General features: G+C 49.0%; 1 protein-coding gene across 1 annotated transcript; it reads right to left on the bottom strand.

Annotated features, from left to right (window-relative positions):
- Window positions 1-413: 413 nt before the first annotated feature.
- Window positions 414-12,358, bottom strand: PROSER3 (proline and serine rich 3). The gene is made up of 10 exons (XM_024978692.2): window positions 10,425-12,358; window positions 10,008-10,210; window positions 9,071-9,198; window positions 8,874-8,980; window positions 7,966-8,048; window positions 7,722-7,864; window positions 2,026-2,201; window positions 942-1,908; window positions 761-842; window positions 414-605 (listed from the first exon to the last, which is right to left on the bottom strand). Exons 1-10 carry the CDS (start codon window positions 10,428-10,430, stop codon window positions 500-502), a joined length of 2,001 nt encoding a protein of 666 aa, XP_024834460.1. The 5' UTR covers window positions 10,431-12,358; the 3' UTR covers window positions 414-499.
- Window positions 12,359-12,462: the final 104 nt, after the last annotated feature.

Here is a 12,462-nt window from a genome sequence, read left to right as displayed (position 1 = left end):
TGTGAGGCACAATGAGGCACAACCAGATTGGTGAGGAGAAGGCTGGGGTTCTGGAAGCTAGGCAAGGAAGTGCTTCAAAGAGTGAGTGGGGATCAGCACACCTAATGCTGCTGCTGGGTCAAGCAGGATGTGGAGGCCTGACCATTGTCTAACACTCTAATGACTACAAGCTTCACACCCAGAGAACAGTTCCTTTGGTCTCATCTGAGACAGGAGGACCCACTTGCCCAGAACCCCTTTCCTGCCCTCAAAGATGAAACCAGAAGAGACCTGGCTTCAGTGGTCAGAAACAGGAGTTAAGTGGTGCAGGGCAGAGCTAGTATGGGGGAGAGGAAGGGGGCACAGGGAGCTATTTCCCTAAATTAGCAAGACCCTTGGCCTTTTCAAACAACTTCTTTTTCGGAGACAACCAGTAATCTGAAAAAAAAAATTTTTATTAAGAAAAATATAATCTATACAATTCAAAGTCATCTGGCCTCAAGAGAAGCTCCTTCCCTCCTCAGCCGCAGCCTTGGGGATCCGGGGGGGGCGACCTGGCTGGAGAAGACCAAGACTCTGGGTCTTCAGGGTGGCCCAGCAGGTGGGCTATTTGGGCATCCACTTTTCTGGAAAAAGGACAGTGGGGTAGAGGTTGAGGTATTTGTTCAGGATTAGGGTCTGGGGCTATGTATGTTCTGGGAAAGGGGTTCAGGAGAGGTGGGCACCACATGGCAATCTCAGAATTCAGGGACCAGGTGTGTTAAATCCTGGCGATGGTCACCTTTTCTGCTGCCGCAGCGCCGTCCTTTGAATCCTTAGCACCTGCAGTATAGGGTCGTCCTGGAACTCGCTCCCATCGGAGTCTAAGGTGGAAAGGAGCAAGATTCAAGGGGTCGGACTCATGGCGTAATGGACTGCCATTCAGAACACGGCAGCCACGCACAGCATGTGCGCCTGCTCACCTTCCGCAGCCTGCAGAAGTCTGGCAGCCTGGGAGAGCAGGTCTTCTGAGGGGGCGTCGCCAGCAGCGGGTGAGGGCGTGGCTACCACCTCAAGAGACCCCGCCTCGAACGGAGAGCGCGGGGCCGTAACACAAGTGGCGACCACCTCAGCTGGAGGAGGCAGGATCTTGGGCTGCAGACACTTGACTTCAGCCAAGGGAGTGTCTTTGTCTTTCCTAGGCACCGATCCCGCTAGGGGGAGCATGGTCTTGGCATTCCGAGACACCGCCTTAGACCTATCCCGCGATTCAGATAGATGAGCCGTGACTTCTGAGCGAGGGGTCAGAGGGTGTGTGGCCTTGGCTTTTCGAGGTTCAGCCTCGTGTGGAGGCGGGCCCTCAAGCCGGGGGGGCGTGTCCTCCAGGCAGTCCGGAAACAGCCGAGCCTTCACCACCTGGCCCAGTGCGCCTCTGAGCTGCGGTCCGGGGCCCTCGTGCTCATCCGCGGCCATGACTCGCCCTGAAGACTCCCGGAGTTGGGCTCTGCTTCTCCGAGGCTTGGAGCTCTGCTTCTCGAGCTCCTCTGGGCTGCTTGGTGCAGGGGTTGGGGGGCCCTGGAGGGCTGCAGGGGTCGTGGGTGTGGAGGCAGGGGGTGCGGGGGTTGAGGCTGGAGGGGCAGGAGTGGAGGCCAGGGGCGCTGGGACGGAGGCCGGCGGCCCTGGGGTGGAGGCCGGGAGTGTTGGAGGAATGATCCCAAGAGGTATCCAGGGACTGGGCTGTGGGGCCCAGAAGAATCCATGGGGACTGGGACCCCAAAAGATGTGTGGAGAGAACCCTGGGGGAATAGGAGGCCTCTCCATGGGGAAAGCTTCCTGGAGTCCAGGCGGAACCATACTGCCCCAAAGTGGGATGGAGTTAGACTGGGTTCCCAGGGAACCAAGGGTCTCCGCAGCGGGAGGAGATGGCTGTGGACAGATGGGGGAAGGGACCTGAGAGGGAGAGAAAAGGTAGAGAGTCCTCAGTCCCTCTCAGCCTACTCCTTCCTTCAACTTCCCTTAGGATCCTCCCTCCACACCCCACTCAGGCTCCTCCCTCCTCCATCTCACCGAGGTGGTGAGGGCAGGGGTCTGCGGCAGCACCCAGGTTCCGTCACCCTGGCTTCTTCGAGCCTGTTCAAGTTTCCGCCGCTGCCGCCACTGGTACAGAATGTCATCCTCTGGCCGCAGGGGTGCCTGGGAGGAGGACGGGGCAGGAGTAGGGATGGGGGCAGGTGCTGGGGTTGCTGTGGAGGAAGTAGAGGGAAGAGAGGTAAGGTAGGGGCTGGGGTGATGAGCAAGGATAGCCTAGCACACACCCTTTGAGTACCAGGTTATTCAGACAGGCTCTCCAGATGTTGTCCCAAGTCCCCTGCAGATTGGGAAATGGGGGAAGGGACAGAATCGGAGAAGAGAGCCCTCATGGGCTTCAACCTGTCATCATTTGACTCTTCATCATCAACAAATATTACTGAGTCCCTACTATGTGCCAGGCACATTGTAAGGCACAGTGCCAGGCACTGTTCTGGACACAGTGGTCACAGCAGGGACCAGGGCAGATCTTCCAGAATCTGCCTACATCTCCCCACTTTACCACCCTCACCTGCCAACCCCATAACAACTTCCTCCTTGGCTTCCCTTCTCTCCCATCCTCTGAAACTGCCTCCATCCACAGTCCAGGGAGCCTGTGAACACCTAAGTCAAGTCAGGGCCCTCCTGACTTAGAATCTTCCCTGGGCTGTACCTCTCTCCTGGTAAAAAGCACATCTTTGTACTTGTGGTTCCCTTTGCCTGGAAGGCTCTTCACTTATGCATCCACGGGGTTAACTCCAAGTCCTTCAGGTATTTCCCCAAGTACCACATTCTTCATGAGGCCATCCCTGGCTGCCCTATTCAAAATTGCAATAGCCCAGCCCTACCACCCTCCATCCTCTTTCCTGTTCCATTTTTCTCCTTAGCACCTATCACCTTCTAACTACTAAAGATCACACTTCTTTGCTTATTCATTGTTCATCTCTCCCTCCAAAATGCCGGCTATACAAGGACAGCAGTTTTTATCTGCCAGGCTGTTGCCAGATCCCCAGTGTCAAGAATAGGGCCTGGTGTCAGTATATGTGGCATAAAAGAAAATAAATATATGCAAAATTGTGCTCCATCCCAGTGCCCAGCACTGTGCTGGGGATACAGCAGTGACTAAGGGCAGGGTCACCACCTATCCTCAGGCCTGTGGGACAAAGGGACATCATTTCCCATCACCCAGGTTATCATTTCATGAGTCATGATTAGTATGGCTATCATTATCTCAGAAGCCCTACCTATTAATGCTGCACAGAGAAGGGGAAGCAGGGTAGTAGGCAGCATCTGGGACCTCTCCTCCCCTCCCCTCTATATCCTGTGATTCTATTTCCAGACCTGGCCACTTCCCTTTACTCTGTTCCTCAGGCTTTGGCCCATGCCAAACTACCAGAGTCTGTCTCTTACCAACAGGGAGTTTGCTAACACCTGGTAAAGATCTTATCCCTGCCTTGCTCACAACCCTCCTGTGGCTCCCCAGTAGATCGTAACCAAATGCCTCACATGGCTATGCAGCCCCATGTAACCTGACCCCTGCCAATATCTTCCACCTTATCTCACACTACTCTTACCCCTGGTTCTTGCCTTTTCTTGTTCATTATCTGCATTGTGCTCCCTCCCACCTCAGTACAGGCTACAGGGCTATAGTCCTCACCTACATCATTCAGGTTTCCACTTAGATAGCACCTCTTCCAGGAAGGCCTTCTCTGACATCTCAGTATCACAAGTCTCCCCTGCATGACCCTCATTTCTACTTATATTTGTTTGTGGAGTTATGCAGCTATTCTGTGCCCCACATTCACTATTCTGTGAGGACAATGAAGGTGAGACCATGTATGGTTGGTTCACTAAGGAATCCCCAATCTCGAGCAAAGGCTTCACACGCAACACGTATTCAATGTGTGTTGCATAAAAGAATACATACATTTACTCTGCAAAAAACTTATGAAGTATGTAGTAGGTTTATCCCTATTTTACAGATGAGGAAACTGAGGATCAGGAAGGAGAAGTGAATAAAAAGAGAAGCTTGGATGGATCAAAGAATCAGGGGACAGCTTGGGCAAGATCACTCAAATGCACAAATAGCACTCTGTTCTCTCTGCTTGCCTGTCCCCACTCATGGGAGTCCCATGAGATATGGAGAGAATCTTTCCTGGCTACCACTGCATCCCAGGAACTGGGGCACAGAGTAATAGTAACAACAGTGATGACAAAACAGTAACCCACATCTTTAACCCAACCTCTGAAATCTCAGGGGCAGAAATTTGAGAGTTCAACACTTAGCATGTTTTAGTCAAGTTGCTAGGTATGTATAGGATTGACAGGGGTCTGGGTCAGAACATCAGACTCAGACACACTAGTATATAGCTGAACGTGTGAAATTGCCATTATTCAACCATTTTTTACTTACAAAAATTTCATAAGATACATAGTAGTATGAATATTTACTCCCTGACTTCAGACTATACTACAAAGCCATAGTAATCAAAACAGTATGGTACTGGCACAAAAACAGGCACAGATGAATAGAATAGATCAAAGCACCCAGAAATGAACCCACACACTTATGGTCAATTAATCTACAACAAAGGAGGCAAAAATATACAGTGGGGAAAAGACAGTTTCTTCAATAAGTGCTGCTAGGAAAACTGGACTGCTGCTGCTGCTAAGTCACTTCAGTCGTGTCCGACTCTGTGTGACTGCATAGACAGAAGCCCACCAGATTCCCCCATCCCTGGGATTCTCCGGGCAAGAACACTGGAGTGGGTTGCCATTTCCTTCTCTAACACATCAAAGTGAAAAGTGAAAGGGAAGTTTCGCAACCCCATGGACTACAGCCTACCAGGTTCCTCCGTCTGTGGGATTTTCCAGGCAAGAGTACTAGAGTGGGGTGCCATTGCCTTCTTCAGGAAAACTGGACAACTACATGTAGAACGTTTTCTCCCACCATATACAAAAATAAACTCAAGATGGATTAAAGACCTAAATGTAAGATCTGAGCCATAAAACTCCTAGAAGAAAACATAGGCATGGCATAGCAATATTTTTGTAGATATGTCTCCTAAGGCAAAGGAAACAAAAACAAAAATGAATGAATGGGACCCAATTAAACTTAAAAGTTTTTGTACAGCAAAGGAAACAATCAACAAAACAAAAAGACAACTTATTGAATGGGAGAAAACATTTCCAAGTGATACGACCAACAAGGGATTAACAGCTCATACAACTTAACATAAAAAAAAAAAAACTTAATTAAAAGATGGGTAGAATCTGCCTGAGGACAACTGAGGCCATTTCCTGGGTGCCTGGCCTCGCTGCCCAGCAGCCCCAAGTGGCGAGCGGCCCTTGTGGCAGAGGAAGGGGGCGGGCGCAGGTGGAAGCAGGTTCACATCTGGAAAAGCACTAGACAACCCCCACCCCCGCCCCACTTTGTATTATTCCTCCTCTTACTCTGAGCTGTGAGTAATTTTAACCCTGTGCATATGGCAGCTCTTCTGATGCAGAGACTATTTTATCAATGTCAGTGCCATCCCCATAGGATGACTCCATGAGTGTTTCCAGACTCAGGCTCTGACAAACGAAATAAAAATGTTTTGTTTTTTTTAAAAAAAAAAACGGGCAGAAGACCTGAACAGACACTTTTCCAAATAAGACAGATGGCCAACAGGCACATTAAAAGATGCCCAACATTACTATTCATCAGAGAAATGCAAATCAAAACCACAATGAGATAATCACCTCATATCTTTCAAAATGGTTATCATCAAAAAGACCACAAATAACAAACGTTGGAAAAGATGAGGAGAAAAGGGAACCCTTGTAGTACAGTGTTTATGGGAATGTGTTTAAATTGGTACAGCTACAATGGAAAACAGCATGGAGATTCCTCAAAAAACTAAAAATAGAACTATCAAACATTCCAGCAATTCCACTCCTGTGTATATATCTAAAGAAAATGAAAACAGTAATTTGAAAAGATACATGCACCCCAACAGCAGCATTATTTACAATAGCCAAAATACAGAAGCAACTTTGGTATTCATCAACAGATGAATGGATAAAGAAGATGTGGTGTATATATACAATGGAATATTACTCATCCATTAAAAAAGAATGAAATTCTACCATTTGCAACAACACAAATGGTTCTTTTCTGGGGGTGGGGGGAAGATATTGTGCTTAGTGAAATAAGTCAGACAGAGAAAGATGAATACCGTATTTTATCACTTATATGTAGAACTGAAAGAATAAAACAAATGAATATAACAAAACAGAAATTGACTCAGATATAAGGAACAAACTAGTGGTTAGGGTAGAGGGAAGCAGGGGAAGGGTGGGACAGGGACAGGGGATAAGAGGTAAAAACTACTGTGTATAAAATAAATAGGCAGAGAAGGAAATGGCAACCCACTCCAGTATTCTTGCCTGGAAAATCTCATGGACAGATGAGCCTGGTGGGCTAGTGTCTGGCATCACAGAGTCGTACACAACTTAGCAACTGAACAACAACACACAATCAGGCAGATTGTGATTTGGGGAAATAGTTCTTGATGGAAATGTGACATAAAATGAAGAGTGAAGTGACCTAGCAATATGGAATACAGAGTTTTGTAAGAAATTAACATTTGTGTATAGAATAATAATTGCAAATATTCAAACAATAAAGTCCATGGCTAAAGAAAAAAATAAAATAAATAGGCTACAAAGATATATTGTGGAGCACAGGGAAGATAGCCAATAGTTTAGAATATAGGGTTGGCCAAAAAATTTGTTTGGTTTTAAGTGAAAATAAAAGACATACTCTTCATTCTCACCAAGAACTTTACTGAATAATGTATTCACTAACCAAATGGACTTTTTGGCTAACCTAATAATGTTAAGAGCTTCTCTGGTGGCCAAGTGACAAAGAATCTGCCTGCAATGCAGGAGACATGGATTCTATTCCTGAGTCGGGAAGATCCCCTGGAGAAGGAAATGGCAACCCACTCCAGTATTCTTGCCTGGGAAATCCCATGGGCAGAGGAGCCTGGTGGGCTATAGTTGGACAATAAATCACCATCTCCACAAATAACTTCAAATGGAGTATAATCTATAAACATTTGGATTACTATGTCGTCTACCTTAAACTAATAGAATATTGTCAATCAACTATGCCTCAATAAAAAAGGATGACTTCATCCTAAATGAGATAGATATATAAATACTCTTCATATTGTTTAGGTCAAATTTTGCTGCCAAATCAGCTGTGGTGCCAAATTTGTAACAAGCCTTCTGATTTTGGAGCTTCATGTTCAGAACTGCAGACAGGATGCAGAGAGAGAAATTGCATACTCATGGGAGCTACTGCGTATGCTTTCTTAATTTTTTTGGCCACGGCTCATAGTATGCAGGATCTCAGTTCCCTGATCAAGGATTGAAACTATACCCCCTGCACTGGCAGTGTAGAGTCTTAACCACTGGACCACCAGGGAAGTCCTCCCACGATAGGTACTGTTAACAGAGCCATGCTGCGCGCTCCATGTATTCACCAACTCTTTCAATCCTCATGACACCTACAGCAGGGGAATACAGTTATTATCCCTGTTTTACAGCTGGGTAAACAAAGCACAGAGAAGCCCAAGGTCACAGAGCTATAAGTCGAAAAGTTGGAATTTGCACCCAGACTGCCCCCATCCTCACCTCCCAGCACTCACCTTGTGCCGTGATGTCAGGGTCCTTGATGGAGTCAGGAGTGAAGGTCATGGAGAAGGGAGAGAGGCCATCAGAGCTGATGGGGAATGAGGAGCTGCCGCCATCGCTGGGGCTGAGGGAGGAGGTGGAGGAGACAGAGGCCTTGCTAGAGGGAGAAGGCAGAAGTGAGGCCACCGGGGTCTCAGAGGCAGCAGCCTGGGTCCAGAGAGGATGGACTGGGGAGGATGATGCGGGTGGGGGAGGCACCTGCGTTTGAGCAGCCTGGCAGCTCTGCTTTGCAGGCTCAGTGTCTCCAAGTCCAGCAGGGATGAGTTCCATGTATTGAGACTCTGTGAGGTGAGAGGGGGTCAGAGCTCAGTCCCCATCGCAAAGGCTTCTGGGAAAGGGGCTCTGGACAGAGGGCCTGAATGCAAGTCTACATTCCACCTGGCACCCTCACATGCTGGCAGACAATCTGCTCCTCCTCAGGCAAGACAGACCAGGTTTCCCTCTGTGGATCCATAACCCTCAGTGTAATCACTGTTATAGTAGAAGGGCTGACCCTACCTTCCTGATCAGGCCTGGCTAGTCACAGTGCTCTGTCCTCCAGTTCACAGTGACTGGCTCACAAAGATGAGCGAATGAAAGTAAGTCCTGGGGCTTTGGATGGAGCTATTGGAAAAGCTTTTTCTTTTCACTGGAGTAATCAAATATATCAGACGCCTACAGCTATTGGAGACATCTTAGCTATTTTGAGGGGAAAGCCTACCTGAGATTGAGCCAAACAAGGAGGAACCGAAAGCCATGAGAGTTGAGTTCCTCCCAATATTGTTCAATCACCAGGATTCAGCTATGCTCAAAAGCATCTAGTTTAGGATTTCTTGATTACACTAGCTAACAAAGCCTCCCTTTTTTGTTTAGGTTTCCTTGAATTGGGGGTTGACTCTAATGCTAACTACATGTTTGTTTGGTTTTTTTCCTTCTTCTTTTTTGGCTGAGCCGTGCAGTGGCATATAGGATCTAATTTCCTGACCGAGGGTTGAATCTGCACACCCTGCATTGGAAGTGGAGAGTCTTAACCACTAGATCACCAGGGAATTTCTGACTCTAGTTCTGTCTCAGGGCTGGTGCTATCAGTCCAGGCAAGGAGGGACAGAAGTGGGTGGCAGTCTCACCTGCTTTATTTCCTGAAGGGGTGCCACAGCCTTAGCCTTCGATGCACTGGCCATCTTAGCATGAGTCAGGGCTGCTGTGTTGGGTCTTCCTTCTGGTTCACTGGCTCCTGTTGAGATGCCCCAGTTGATTTAGTGGGGGGCAGGTAGAGGAGCTGCTAGGGGTATTGCTCAGGAGGAGATGAGACTGAAGCAGGTACCTGCTGCAAGTTGACTGCCAGGGTCTGAAGATTCAGGCCGCAGCCACCAAAAGTCAGCTGGGGTTGGGCCTGCAGACTGGCGTTCTTCTCGGCTTGTGGGCTGAGCCTGTCGGAACCGGTTTATGTACCTGTGAGCATCAGAGAATTGGGAGGTGGGTGGGATGAGGAGCACCCAATAATAATAATAATAATCATAATAGTCAATGTATATGTAGCACCATAGCAACACTTGGTAGTTGATCCTCAGCATCTGTTCTCCTTTCTTATACAGTAATGCAATATTATGTAAGACGATATAACCCTGGGGACACAGCCACTCTTCTATAAATACATTTGCCAGATACCCTTGCAGATTTATGGCCATGTATATTCCTGACCACAAGATGCAATTCTGGAAAGTGGATGTGGCTGGGAGCCATTATGGGCCATGAAGGAAAGGGTAACAGCCTAGGGAAGGGAGAGCAACAAGAGAGAAGGAAACTGTGTCTCTGACACCTCACTTAGGGGCTGCCATATCAGCTCTGGTTGCTTCTGCCTGGACTGTTACGTGAGGGAGACATATTGATAAACACTCTTGTTTAAGGCACGATTCATTTGGGACTCCTTGTTATAGCAGCTGAACTTGGATCCTACAAATCCAAGTGCTCACTATGTGGCTCACTATTTGTTACAGATGCAGTACTGATGGTAATTCATCAAAAACTTAAAAGAGACCCAGAACATATGTGCTATTAATATCCTCAATTTACAGATGAAGAAACTGAGGCCAGGATTGTACAGTGATAAAGCCTGGATTTGAATCTAGCTCCAGAGCGCTTGGTAACATGAATGAAGCATGGTCCTAAAAGTGCAGCTCTGGCTAGGATGATTATTATGGATGTCTGCCCCCTCGAACTGATCCAAACCCTTCTTTTCCCTGAGAGCTACTGGAACTTACTTGGCCACCACGGAGTCCCCACTGTCAGTCACGATGGGTGGCGGGGAGGCTCTTATCTGGCCCTCAGCGGTGCTGGGTGGGGAAGGGGTCCCTGAGCTGGATGGCCAGGACTCCTCAAACAGCTCAGGGGAGCTGGGGCCTGTAGCCAGAGCCTTGGAAGCTTCTGGAAGTCTGGATCTCTGGGATCTGGATGGGCTCAGGGTCTAATATAGAGGAGGTGAAGAGAAAAAAAAGTGAGGCTGAGGAGTCATCCCTGTAGGGAAACGAAGACACAAATGAAATCTCAGTCTAGAGGAGAGGAAACACATCTCACAACGGCAACAACTCAGAGTGATTGGGGAGGTGACAAGGGATTTAAGTGTTGGAGGACAAGGGCAAGGCCATGGGGAAGAGAGGAGAGGCCTTTTAATCTCTCACCCCCATCTCTCATCACGTCTTCCTTCCCTCTAGTCGTCACTCCCTTGTTACTGGTTGGCACACAGCACTCTCTGTGGGGTGTCCTCACCTGGGGATGCCAGGTTTGGCTTCAGGATGGCCAGTGTGGCTTCAAACCACACTACGGTTCCCACGCAATCCTGGAAGAGACGAACTAAAATTTCCATGAAGCACCACTGTACATTCAAGATAATGACACTGGAGGCACGATTCCCACCAGTCCTTGGAGCAGTCTCAAAAGAGAACCTGGGAACTGCTGGTTGGTGATTCGTAACCCTGGATCCAGTCTAAGAGGAATCTTTTAAAAATACAGAGGCGTGGTCCTCACCCAAGATCAAAAGAATCAGAATACCTGGAAGGGGGCTGGGCATCTTCATACATCTGTTTTGCAGTGTTTCATGTGATTCTTAAGTGGAAGTCAGGAGAAGAGCCAAGGCTAAACCCTATCACTGTATATTTCCCATAAGTCCTTGGGACACTAAGGAGAGGGGTAGATGGATTACAATTCCTATAGTCACTGGGCTCCGCCTAAGCAAGACACCCGTGGTAGTATGGGAGAAAATTCAAAATTACGAATCTTAATTCCCAAGGTTCCCCCGGACACTTTTAGAGGAAAAAAAAAAAAGCCCTTAGGGCCACTTAGCGGAACGTAAAACGCTATGAAATCCCCGCAGTGGTAAAGTCCAAGGTCGGAGCCACTTAAGGCTGTGGAGCATCTTGGGAGTTGTAGTTCCAGTAAGGTTGAGCACAGTTGACTCCGGACCGTAGCAAACCTGATCTTAGGCTGTGTTACTCTCACCCTTGATCCTCTCTAGGCCTCCTGTAATCCATCAGCTGAAGTCCATCCTGCAGCTACCTCGCCGATTCCGCCTGCTCTGCTAGGTCACCGGACTCACCCGGAGCGCATCTTTGTCGCTTAGCAATACCCTATAACCCCGCCCCTCTGTGAGACTGCAGGCGCGGGAAGAGAGCGGTCTCTAAGGCGACCAATGATAGAGAGGAAAATAAAAGTAATTGACAATGGCCAAAGGAAGGTGTCTCACAATTGGCTGTAACGGGAATGAGAGGGCATGTTTGATTGGGGAACGGTAGCGAGCTGCAGTAATTGGCAAGCCCATGGACCAATGGAAAGGATCCGAGGCTGGGCTCGCGGTTAGGAGGAGGTTCCAATGGACTCTCTTTTTGCTGTAGTCTTGTATTCTAACTACCCCTCGTCTTGCTGTCTAAATCTCATCCAGATTCCAATCTAACTACGGATTTTTCCGTTGCAGGGGCCATCAGGGAGCCTACCCCCTCTCTAGCCGCTGTCCCTTCATCAGTCCAGCAGTCCCTCCCGATCTTCTAACCACTTCCGTCTTGCTCCAGGAGCAGCTGGTTGCTCCAAGTGCCAAGCCTGGGCTCCCCGCCGAGGTGGCTGGATCATAACGAGCTATTTCGGGCCCCAGCGTGCGGCCCCCGCGGGGCCAGCCTGGACTGTTCTTGCCCGCGCCCCCTGGCTGCTGCTCACCTGGCAGACCCCGCTGTCCAGCGCACCCGAGGCTGAGTCAGACGCACAGAATTAGGCCCGGCTTGCCGGGGGTTGGGTCCAGGGCCCTGGTCAAATGGGAATAGGGTCTGTTCTGTGTCCTTCTGACAGCCTGGCCCAGCTACTGCATTCCCTCTAACCAGGAATCTGCTCCCAAGACCGGCATCTGCGTCATCCTCAGAGCACCTTCGGGGCGGGGGTGGATTAAAGGGACTGTGAATTCTTTGGTGGGTTTCTCAGGCTGTAGGTCCCTAACGCCACGCTTGCACCCCACTTTGGCAAGGCTCCTCCTCCTCAGCCTTAGTTTTTCTTTCGGGAAATTAGGGAATGATACCTCGCTGGCATTCAGCAGGCGCTTAATAAATGGCCAAGTCATTGTTGGGCTGTCTAAATAAGGCTCTATTAATGGCCGGCTCTGGCCGCGGTCCCAATGTCCCCGGGCGGCTCGCCGAGGGGCGGACACAGGGCGTACTATAAAGCAGCGGCGGCGCTCGC

Source organism: Bos taurus, chromosome 18 (assembly GCF_002263795.3).
Source record: "Bos taurus isolate L1 Dominette 01449 registration number 42190680 breed Hereford chromosome 18, ARS-UCD2.0, whole genome shotgun sequence".
NCBI classification, from domain to species: domain Eukaryota; kingdom Metazoa; phylum Chordata; class Mammalia; order Artiodactyla; family Bovidae; genus Bos; species Bos taurus.
Note: the sequence above shows the minus strand (reverse complement) of the source record. Positions and strands in the feature narration are given on the sequence as shown.